Below are 11757 nucleotides of genomic sequence, written 5' to 3'. Positions count from 1 at the left end.
CCCGGCACCAGGCCCCGCCCCTTTCCTGAGACACCCCCCCACCCATTCCCATAACCCCACCCATTCCTTGGGCCGTTAGCCCCGTCCATTCCCCTAGACACCCCGCCCATTCTCCTGCCCCACCCGTTTCCCTCTAGCCCCGCTCATTCCCTAACCCCACCTGTCTTCAAAGAGGATTAACCCCTCCCCCCGTTCCCCTGGGCCCGCCCATTTCCCCCGAGACCGCTCCCATTCCCTGGCCCCGCCCACTCCCGTTTAGACGCGCCCATTCCCACCTCCCTCTGCCTGCCCACGGGAGACGTCACGTGGAGGAGGAGGAAGGAAGGTGGTCACGTGTGTCAGGGGTTCCCCGCCGGTATGTCGCGTGTTGCAGGAGAGTGTCACGTGGCCAGGGAGGCGGTCACGTGCTTCAGAGGGCTTCCCGCGAGGGCACGTCACGTACTGTAGGCACGCGTGCGTACAAAAAACTAGGAATTCTTGCCATAGTGATAGCGTCACGTTCTGCCCGGGCGGTGCCTGCGCAGTGACGCTCCTACCAGAGAGTGTCACGTGTCGCGACTGTCTGGCGGCGCCTGCGCACTGCAGCTTCCGAAGCTCCCGCCGGGGATGTCACGTGGTGTTCGTCCGGCGCCTGCGCGTCGCGGCTTCCGGCCGCCATTTTGCCCGGCTCGGCGCGGTGAGCGGGTGGGGGAGGGGCAGCGAGCGTGAGGCGGTGGCGGCCATTTTACCTTGGGCGCCGGAGCGGGCGGAGGGGAGCCGCCCGCAAATACCCACCCACTCCGCCCTGCTCACCCCATCCCAACCCCGGCTCCCTGTCCCAGCGCGGCCCAGGAGGCCTGGCTACCGGCTCCTTCGGTGAGGGCGGCGGGGCGCCGCGCGGGGGGGCTGAGGAGGCCGCCATTGGCCTGCGGCGCGGGCTGTCGGGGGCGGCGGGGCTAAGTGTCCAGCCCTGGACGAGCCGGGCTGGGCCGTGCGCCCTTTCCCGCCATGGTGGGCTGGGTCCGAGCGCCTGGAGGGGAAGGGGTTGGCTCCGCGGGAAGCCGAGCCTGCAAAGTATCATAGACCGCAGCCAGCTTCCCTGCCCAGAGCAGGGGCCGGACGGCTGGCTTTGCAAGCACTGAACTTGTGTGAGTGCATGAATGCTATGACCCTCGTCAGGACACCTGGGTGGGTTGAGGAACCTCCTGCCAGGTGCTGTCCATCTCGGACCTGGCGGACTCTGTAATCCCCGAGCTGTGTACATCTTCCCAATGTGCCAATGTGAAAGTTGGCCTCAGGTCAGGTTGCAGCTGCTTTGGGAGATGGTGCCGCATTTCCTCTGCTCAGATACGACCCAAGTTCACTGAACGCATGACTGAAACTGGGTGTGTTGGGCTCCTTTGGTCCCATAAAGACTGAAGAGCACTACCTGGATGCAGCTATCCATCCAGAAACTGCCACGTGCCCGTGGGATTCAGTGGTTAGTCAGGCATGTGGGCATGATCTTGGCTGGTGCTGAAACATGACACTAATTGGATGCGTAGTAAGTCTCTTCATCCACTACCTGGAATAAGGCTGCGCATTGAGAGAGGAGGTGATGCGCATTTTCAGCACTCTTTTGTCACATCCTCGTGCCAACGCTTCTTGGGCTTGTGGCTCTCTCCGCAAAAGGGGCTGTGGCTGTGCGGTGGGGTATGTAGTGAACCAAGCATGTGGTCTTGTGTGTTGCCGTTAAATCTGCCTCTTGTTGCTTTCCAGATTCTCTCACCCCGAAGATGGCTGCGCAGTCGGCGCCGAAGGTTGTGCTAAAGAGCACCACCAAGATGTCTCTGAACGAGCGGTGAGGAAGCCAACAGCAACTTCAGCTCATAAGAAATTTGTACTTAATTTGTCACTGTGTCCAGTGTCAAACCAGCGTGGTTTCTGCCCTGTTTTAACCTAACTAAAACCAAGTAATGGCTATGCACCTCTGTTTTAAGTCAAGACACATGTGGTACACAAGGTTAAAAGGGCAGTTATTTCAGAGGCTTGTGTCAGTAACTGTTAATAATTTGAGACATAACTATGGTGGGCTGTGTTGTACAAAGAAACCTCGCACACTCCCTTTTTCTTCCACATGTTTTTACATTATATAGTTGACGCTGCAGCATGGTAGCATGTTACCGGAGCTGCAGGAGGCTTGCTGCTTTGTCCGAGGTGGACACACGTGTGGTGTCGCCTGTAAGAGGCATGCAGCAGGCCACAAAACCAGCCCAAAGGCCCTTTAACAATGTTCTTGGACCTTGTAAGAGGCAAACGCTTCGCTTCATCTCCATCTCTCTCATTTCTTGGCTTTGCTTTCTTATTTCCTCTGTTCGATACTCTGCTGCTCCCTTGCGTGCTCTTGCTGTCTCTCTCTCTCTCTCTCTCTCTCTCTCTCTGCCATAAAGTTTTCGCCAATATAATACGAACTAACAGCACAGCTCCCAGTCGCATTTCACTTCCTTACTAAATCACTCTTGGATTAAGTGTTAATATCATTAAGCCAAGGAGAAATGAAGTCATTTTTATGCAGCTCATGTTCTAGCGAGCACTGCGTGAGATGTAATCTGGACCAGTGCTTGAGGCATATTCTAGAGTTGGCTAGCCAGCAAGTTCTCACTATACCTGCCTGCCTGTGGTGGCTGGGCTAGTCCATATCCATAATTCTGTAAAATTTTAACTTCATCAGCTTGTAGAGCTCTCTGAACACCATAGAAACCTGACCTTGTATTGATAAGGAAGCTTACTTCCTGGCAGTATGTACCCTTCCATATAATTTTTAAAGGTGGAAGATCCTTACTATGCCAAAGAATATCCTGGATGCAAAAGCAATCCTACTATAATATATTCAGATAGCAGCATCTGGCATCTTTGAAAGCGTTGTCCCTGAGGTTTGTTTTTCTGGTGTCAAGGTGACACACCAACTCTACTTACAAGAGATGTCCCATTAAACAAGTCAGTTTTCTCCCCTTCTTCCTCCCTCCTCCCCCAAACCAGTTGTCTTGGCTTTGCAGTCAGATTTTAGTGGGCTTTGCTGTTTCTTTGTAACGTCTTCTCCCATCTGTCGTGGTCATCACTGCTTGTTGCTTGTTTTTTTTCATACCTTCCACCTTTAAAAGCAGTAACTTTATCACTTTTAAATTAATGTGCTGCACTTTATCCATATCTAAGTTTCCGATTCTTGCACGTTTATGGAAAACGAGGATACGTAACTCGCATATGATGATCTGAGTGTACCACTTCTTACTTAAGGTCATGGGATCTGGCGATCCGGTCTTGAGAGCCATGAAATGCCAATAATTGTTTTTATTAAAACTTTATTTAAACACCCATTTTGTTCGACCTTGAAGCTTTACTAATATGCTGAAGAACAAACAGCCGATGCCAGTGAATATTCGGGCAACCATGCAGCAGCAGCAGCAGCTAGCCAGTGCCAGAAACAGAAGACTGGCCCAGCAGATGGAGAATAGACCTTCTGTCCAAGCTGCCTTGAAACTTAAACAGGTGAGAGAGGGGGTCATATTCCACTGCAGACAGCTGGTGATGCCTATCAGCAGCTGGTGACTTTTCAGGATGTGATGGATTTCAAAAGGTGTTCCTGAAAATGAGAACTGAGAATTTTGGGGGGACACACAGAGAAGTTAGAACCTCCTACTGCCACTGAAGAGCAGTAATGTTTCCACAGCTTGTCACTGGCTAATACCCCTGAGTGAAGCTGGCCTGCCTGTCATGCCTTACCTTGCTTATTGTTTAAATCTCCTTCTTGCTGTCTTTCTCTTTTCCCAGATGAGAGGGGGCTACTACTGGGTTTTACCTGCTTTCACTTCCTGCCCTCCCGCAGCAGAAACACTGGTCTCTGGATCTGCTGAACCCTTCATTCCTTAAACTACATGTTCTTGTACTGCAGGGTGTGGCTTCCAGTTCTGGGTTACCTGCTTGATGCTAAGTATCTGCCTTTTGTTTTCCTCAGTAGGTCCTGTTGCCAGCAGTTGGCTGGGTACATTTTGCAGTGTTTGTCGCTCAGTAGACATGCCAGAGTAACAGAGTATTGTATCTGTTCTAGTTCCCAAAATTAAGCACATTTGACTTGGTTAACCCAAAAAGTCATTTAAAATGTACCTTTCCACTGCTTTGTTTTAAAGCATGGGGTTTGTGAGATGTGAAGCCTTGCTAGGGTAGCAGTAAGTACACAGTGCACAGAAAGAAATTTAGCAGTGCTGGTAACGTAGCTCATTTCAGATGGGTGAGAAACTATGTTAGTTAATGGTTGTGAGTGTACGTTGTCCTGTGATGATTGTGTGTTAGAGCAGAGGGAGGCTTGGAGAGTTCCTCTTGAAGTGGTATAGACACGTACGCACAGTGCAAGGATATAAGAGTATATTAAAACCTGGATTGGCAGGGTGGTACCACATAGCTGTGTACTAGCTTTAAATGGCACCACTCTGACTCAACCAGAGCAGTAGTTTAAATATAATCCCTGGCATCATTTAGCACACTAGGAGAAAACCCTGGAAGGTTAGTGGTTGAGTGGCTCTGTCACATTGCTAGAATCTCTCTCTGGGGCATGTGCTGGGGTCTTCTGCATGAAAGAGCAACTGCATAAGAAACTGCCTGTGAGCCATCTGTCCTGAAATCGGACCCAGGTGTTGGTTATGTTCATAAAATCATAGAAAACAAGGGTGGGAAGGGACCTCAGGAGGTCACATCTAGTCCAGCCCCCTGCTTAAAGCAGGACCAGCCCCAACTAGATCATTCCTGGAGCTTCTAAACAGAAGTTGTACCAGCAGCTAGCTGAAGGCTCCAGCAGGAGAGTCTTGGAGTATAATCTCATAAAGGTTTCCACCTGTGATACCTGAACATTCCCTTTGTTACTGGCTGAATTGGGGGACAGAAAACAGACAGTCTCATTGAATGTCATCTGTTTACAGTCTACCATTGGGACAGCAAGCGTGCTTAGCAGTGTTTCATCCTGAAAGCTGATCTGAATCTTGCTCAGGTGTTTGAGCATAAAATGTAGGGTGAGGTTCTCGATGGAAGAAGCCAGTAGAATGCAGCTCCATTTCAGCCAGCAGAGAATGTGGCAGTCCAATGAAACCTGTGGAGGCTGAGGGTAGAATCAGCTGATTAACCTCATGTTGAGTACCTCGGAAGGCATTCTGGAAATGCATGTAATCTAATGTGCAGGTGCAACCAGAAGGTGGGTAGCTTGGCGTGCTGAGACTAGTCGTATTCCTAGCTCATCTTAAAGATGAGGACAGCTGCATTTTTGTCCCACTGGGGAAATTTGAGCACACTCATAGTGCTGAATTGCTGTGCAGAGGCTATCACCTACTCAAAGTTCAGGTATCTAGCATTCACAGGAGCTTGGCTGGGCTCTGCCTGTGTTGAATGTCCTGACCAGGATGCCCCCCAGAACCATGAACAGGTTGTTAATTTCACTATTTCTTCAGGTCAGCCAAGAACAGATCTTTAAAGGGAACTTCCATAGTCTTGGTACAACCTGGCTGGGTGGTCCCTGGAGAAGTTCCACAAAGGGGATCTTGGTATCGTAGGAGTCCATCTTGCGGGGATTGTCGTGTGTGCACTGTTGAACTGTTAGAGAAGCCATGTCGTCATAGCTATGAACTGTCAAGCTCTCTTTGCTCGGAACAAGTGTGGCCCCACTGCGTGCTCCCACCCACAGGCTCCACCAAGCAAGAAACTTTGTAGGGCCCTGTCCCAGTGTAAGCAGTGGGGAAGTGCAGGTGCGCACATCCCATGCAGTTCTTGTCTAATGGGTATTCTGGCTAAAACAGTGAAATGGCAAAAACTTGTGCCTGTAACTGAAGACACAGCTGATGTGGGATTAGACTGCTGCAACAGCTGTCCAGAGACATTCGGGCATGCAGGCCTTGCATTTGTTAACATATTTTTCCAAACATGCAGAACCCAGGACAGGGTCTGATGCAAACAAACAGCAAAAGTAAGGCTGAAATGGATTGACATGTCCAATATAATCTTAGTCCACGCATTCCTTGGACTCGCGGTACATTCAGAGAGAAGGAATAGTCTTTGTAGTGGTCTTTGTTTCTTGCCTCTTCTGCCTCCTAAGTGGGTGTAGTGGTGAGGGCAGAATCTTAGTTATGTAAGAACCCACAACCTTGCTTGGTGCCACAGATGCTGGTGCGCAATAGGCTTGTTCCGCTGAGATCACTGGAACAGAAACTCCAGAGTGTCTGACTACTGGAATGCAGCTGCACAAGTCTCCTGTGCTTCTAGAGCCCTGGCTTTTTCTGCTGCCAAATCGACATTGTGTCTCAAAACACCCGTGGGGCTCCTTGCTGGTATTAAGCTCCTGCCCCATGTGGAACGCAGCAGCTCATCTAAGTGATGAAGCATTGGCTTTGCTTGCAGCCGCAGTGGGAATGTCTGCAGGTACATCTTGCCCTTGGAACTCCCAGCTTTGAATCTTTTCACCTCTGTTCTCAGCAGGTAGTTTACAGTGCTTTGCGAGCGCTCTCTCTCCCTGGCAAGAACTTTCTTTCTCTAGGAGCTGAACATACGCAATGGATTTGTGGCCCTTCAGAAGATTGTTCCTCCTGTGCTTTTGGAGGTTCTTTTCCATCTACACCAGTTGCTTTAATCCCTGATAGCTACATGACTTTTGTCTCTTTTTTTTTCTTTTTTTTTTTCTTTTTTTTAAAAAATCCTTCCATTCTAGAAGAGCTTAAAGCAGCGTCTGGGTAAAAGTAATATTCAAGCACGATTAGGCCGGCCAGCAGGACCCCTCGCTCGTGGTGCCATGGGAGGAAGAGGGCTGTCTATGGGTCAGAGAGGCTTGCCACGGGGAGCCATGCGTGGCGGACGTGGAGCAAGAGGATTGCTGAGAGGAGGCATCCCCCTCAGAGGTCAGTGTACTCCATGAGTCCAGGCATCCACTTTAGATGTTTGACAGCAAACAAAAGCACCTGTGGGCATTGTGTGGTCTAGGGTGGGGAATAATTCTGACAGCTCAGCAAAGCCTTGCTGAGCTTGATGCCTGTCTGCTGACTCACGTTTTCTTTTTATCATCCTCTTGCTGCATCAAAGGTGGGAGTTTACTTCGGGGAGGATGTGGGGTTTCCCCTAGAATGGGCCTGAGAAGAGGTGGCATCAGAGGTCGTGGTGGACCTGGGAGAGGAGGCCTGGGCAGAGGAGCTATGGGTCGTGGAGGAATTGGTGGCAGAGGTGAGTGCATGTCATTTTGGAAGGGATGAAGGGTAGAACAAGCTGGAGCATCTTTTCGTTTTTAATCTGGGTTAAATTATAATATGCATAGGCAACTGTATGCTAGAATTTCCATGAACAGCTCCCCTTTGTACCCAGCGTGCAGCCTCATATTACATGCATCGCATTTCCATTTCCTAACATGTTAATAGTAGCAGTGTTGATGCTGACGCATGAGATCCATGACAATTTCATTGTTGCCCGCAGGGTTCTGAATAGCAGCGGTGAATTAGACCCGGGCCTCATTAGTGTCATGCTGCCCGTTGGGCAATGCTTCAAGTAGTAGCAATCACATTGGAGTAGAGTCGTAGATAATGAGGGTTGGAAGGGACCTTGGAGGTCATATCTAGTCCAGCCCCATACTCAAAGCCAGTCCAGCCCTAATGACACCCCAGCCACAGTAGTTTATCTACATGATCTGGAAAGAGCTCTTCTGTATCTGCCAGCTTTCCAGAGCATGAAGGAAATATAACCTTTGTAACTATTAAGTGTTAAAACCTCTCTGTGTTTAAATAAGAGGCTAAAAACTATTCATAAATGGGGGCTTTAGCCCTATACCCAACTAATAAGTTTCTTAGTTTCTATTTATCTGAATTCTTTTTCCCCTCCCCCCCACTTGGAACTGAACCTGACTGTTAAATACTAGGTGCTGTTCACAGTACAAAGTACTATATTAGGGAGGTCCCCAAATGAGAGAGGCTGGTGCTGGAGAAATATAGGATGTGACTCATGGAATATCACTGAAAGTGAAACTCTATAGTCATGATTCAAGCAAGAATCAGTCAGTGGGACTTTGGATGTCTGTGGCTGGCCTTCTGCTACTTAGTGCTATACCATGCAAGAACTTGAACTTCCTTGTTTTGTGAATTAACTTTGGGACATGAACGTACTTACTTGCCTAGTTCCTCTGGATTCTAATGCTGAAACTGGATGTGCACCCGGTGGGGTGACCTAGGCTAGGCAGCAGCTGATTTTAATCCTTTGTCACACCTCACTGCATAAACCGGCACCAGTTCTCTCATGGTTGATGTACCTAGTAACTGGTCAGCACTCTGAAAACCGACTAACTGAATTATAGTGATACCATTATCATGCTGTAGCTACTGTTGGTTGGTTTCCTGTAGACAAGTTCTAGGCTTCTGTCTCATAAATCAGACTATGCTTCGTACTGGTCAGTTGGTCTGACAGGCGTACAGAAATCTGTATTACCTGTTGGCTCTGTCAGAACGGCTCTTGTTGCAGATCTTGCTAAGTCTAGATTTCTAGACATTGCAATAGCAGGGTCTTGCGCAACAGTAGATGCCTGGATGTCTGGTTTAAGGGGAAAACCACTGCTTCATGTCAATTGCCACTATATTAAACAATCAGCAAGATGCTCACAAATAGCAAGTCTGCAGTTTTTGCAGTGCAGTCATGTGGCAGCATGCATTTAGAGTGGTAGACATGTGGCATTCGACAGTGCGTTACTGTGCCTTAGACAAACCTGGTGCACAGGGTGACAGCTGAGGAGCGTGAAAGTCTGGCAGGGAGACTATCAGAGGCTTCATGGGGGTGGATTTCAAGGAGGAAAGAACCGCACTTCTGGCTCAGGAAGGAGGCAGCCACTCCCAGCCCAGGGGCAGCATGGGAGACAATGCCCCATGGACAAGTGCAGTGAGCTCAATGGGAGGAGGAGGCGAGGACATGGCCAAGTTGAAGGCACGAGCTAAACCGGTGCGATCCTTAATGTGCAGCCGTAGGTGTGATGCAGCACATAACGGCTCTTGTCTCACTCAGGTCGTGGCATGGCAGGCCGGGGACGAGGGGGCTTCGGTGGCCGGGGCAGAGGCCGAGGCAGAGGAAGAGGATCCACGCGCCCTGCGCTAACCAAGGAACAACTGGACAACCAATTAGATGCTTACATGTCTAAAACAAAAGGACACCTCGATGCCGAGCTGGATGCTTACATGGCTCAGACAGATCCAGAGACCAACGACTGAAGGGCCGTGTGAGAGACTTGTTGAAGTTGATGTGTATGTCAATACCCATAAGCTAAAAACGGAAACCCTGATTCCTGCTGGAAGGAGCTGCAGGAAGGGGGGCAGCCCTGTCCTACCGAAAGATCCAATTTTAGTGTGCTCCTTTTACATTTTGATACTCTGTGTTGTATGAAACTTCTTCCGGATTGTTTTTTTTTTCTTGTATATATATTTCTTTTCCGAAGTCCTCTGAACTTGAATGTGACAGACCTGCAGTCATCCACTAGATCCGGTGCTGGGGATGCTCAGCCAGCACTGGCACACACTGTTCCTCAGTGCTCGTGAGAGGGGAAGTGCTGCACGTCTGCTGCGATGCATGCTTTTTAGGGGAAGTGCTCCCTGGTGCTGAACACAGGCTGCGGGATCCCATGGTTACGTGCCTCGTCCACTTGATGGTTCTGTTCAGGTTCAGAGTTGATCCTTTAGTGTGGCTCAAGTGGGAAACTTTCTTGACATTTGCCATTTTGTCATTTTTTTTAATTGCAATAACCCCAAAGGTACCAAAATTCATCGTCCCCTGTGCCTGTCACACCAGTCCAATCCAGGCTTAAGGATGTAGTGCTTGTCTCTAGACATGTCATGATTTCATTTTGTATCAAAACTCTTCTCCCCTCCCCCTTTCTTCCCCAGCTATCTACTTGATTGCTGGGGTTCTGTTACTGACAGCACAGAGGACTGACTTTTTTTTTTTTTCCTTCCTTTTTATTATTTGGGGTATAGTTTGAATTTCTTTTCTATCATGCCTGAAGGGACAGCACTACTGGTTTCTACATACCAGAACCTAGAAGACCTAGTTCGTGTATTAAGGATGTTGAAGCAGGTCCACGCACAGCACCTATGAAAGGAAATCATGGTAGAACCATCTTGGAAACACTGGGTCCACAGTTGGTTGGAGTGACAAGTGTAACCAAAACCAAGCTTTCGGTCCAGGCTGACTCCAGCGCCTCCTGGGCACATTTTGAGAATGGGGTTGGTTTTAGACATTGAGAACAGGTTTGTTCTCCCCCCTCCTCTCCCCAAAGTTTTAATTTACCACCATTGTGTGAACTGTTCCAGTTTCAATGGAATCTTGTATTTCTGGTTCGTTGTAACAATGGAGAAACAATGACAAAAATCCCCAGGGCTCTGGAGCTTTTCTTTTGAGTGCGTGAGAGGTAATCCTGAGGGGGTCAAGCACGGTTCGTGCTGTCCTTGCCCCAATACAGTTGAGTGCAGCTCTTGCTCTCTGCCTTTGGGGGTCAAGCTTCTTTCTAAGCAGTGGCAGCATCTTTCCCCTGCTATGCAGCCACTGCCAGAAACCACATTTATTACTAGAAAGTAGGTCCAGCCACCCCTTCCTCAGCGCTGACTCCTGGGTTGGGCTGGAGCAGTCCTCAAACTGGGACTGGGGGGTGCTCCCAGGGCCTCTGGACTTTCTTGAGGCCCCAGCACTGTGGGGCAAGCGTTGTGCTGCATATGGGGAGAAAGAAGGAAACTGCCTTCCAGCATCATGGCTTTCCTGGCCTGGGCCCTGCCTGGGGCTGCTAGTGCTAGTGGAAAACGTGAGGTGCTCCCACTGCCATGCTCATCTCATCTCATGGCAGCTGAGAGTTGCATGGAGCCAGCATAGGCTTCCCAGTGCCTGCCTGGAACTTGCCATCTGAACTTCCTCAGCTCTTCTTTGCCACCCTTGGTCCCTTCTGCAGCTTGTGGTGACAGCGTTAAAGAGTCTCATTCATTTGTTAACTGTGTGGCTCGAGTGAGCTTCGGAGGGTTTTCCAGCCTCCCCGTTTCGAGGTTCAGGGGTTTGTGTCTGGGACACTGGGCGGTGTTGCCAGGTGGGAGCCCTAAACTCCAGCTCAGGGCTGGATGGGCCCCCAAATCACTTCCGCTGCTGGGATCTGGCTTTCCACCACGAGATGGTGCTGCTGCCGCATCGTGCAAGGGGGGAGCCAGATCCTCACCCTGGCTCCCGGCGCTTTCTGCACAGCCGCTGTCCCGAGGTTCCTCAGGAAGCACCGTCCTCGCCCCTCCCAAGGCCACATCATGCTGCCGCCTCCGGCTTGGTCTACAGCCCTGACAGGCTGCCTCCGAAAGGCAGAAGGACCGCTCCTGGGGGCTTTGCTCTACTCCTCTCGCCTTGCCTTCTCCACGGCTGCCCTGCTCCCGTTTCCGAGGCAAGGAGCCCTGGGCTTCAAGTGGGCCTGTCCAGCCCAGGGCTCAGGCGCTGCTACGGCCAGTCCAGCAGCAGAGGGGAGCATCCCTCTCCGACCTGCCCTGAGCTTGGCCCCCGAGCCCTTTCGTAGGGGAAAAACGAGCTGCTTTTCACCCCTGGGGCCGGGGCCGGGCTCCTCGCCGCCCGCCCCGTGCAGAAGCATTGCAGCGCGGTGGCGCCTGCTGTCCCCGAAGCCGTCCCGGCCCCCAGTCCACGGGCTCTTCCCCCGGCCGAGCGGCCCCAGAGCTGCCACGGGGGACCAGTGCCCAGACGCCCGCAGCCGGTCCCGGGGCAGCACCC

General features: G+C 50.7%; 1 protein-coding gene across 2 annotated transcripts; it reads left to right on the top strand.

Moving 5' to 3' along the window:
• The first annotated feature begins 692 nt into the window (after nt 1-692).
• CHTOP (chromatin target of PRMT1) lies at nt 693-10379 on the top strand. Of its 2 annotated transcripts, XM_019556762.1 has the most exons (7): nt 693-855; nt 1738-1819; nt 3351-3504; nt 6701-6887; nt 7069-7206; nt 9022-9257; nt 9984-10379. In XM_019556762.1, the coding sequence occupies exons 2-6, from the start codon at nt 1755-1757 to the stop codon at nt 9222-9224; spliced, it is 747 nt and encodes a 248-aa protein (XP_019412307.1). In that variant the 5' UTR covers nt 693-855; nt 1738-1754; the 3' UTR covers nt 9225-9257; nt 9984-10379. The 2 variants fall into 2 exon arrangements, with proteins under 2 accessions (XP_019412307.1, XP_019412308.1); XM_019556763.1 differs by having other exon boundaries at nt 694-855; nt 6704-6887; nt 9022-10379.
• Nucleotides 10380-11757: the final 1378 nt, after the last annotated feature.

The sequence above is a fragment of the Crocodylus porosus genome, unplaced genomic scaffold, assembly GCF_001723895.1.
Source record: "Crocodylus porosus isolate Cpor-Errol unplaced genomic scaffold, CroPor_comp1, whole genome shotgun sequence".
In the NCBI taxonomy this organism is placed as follows: Eukaryota; Metazoa; Chordata; order Crocodylia; family Crocodylidae; genus Crocodylus; species Crocodylus porosus.
The sequence above is the reverse complement of the archived record's forward strand: the minus strand, read 5'-3'. Positions and strand labels throughout refer to the sequence as shown.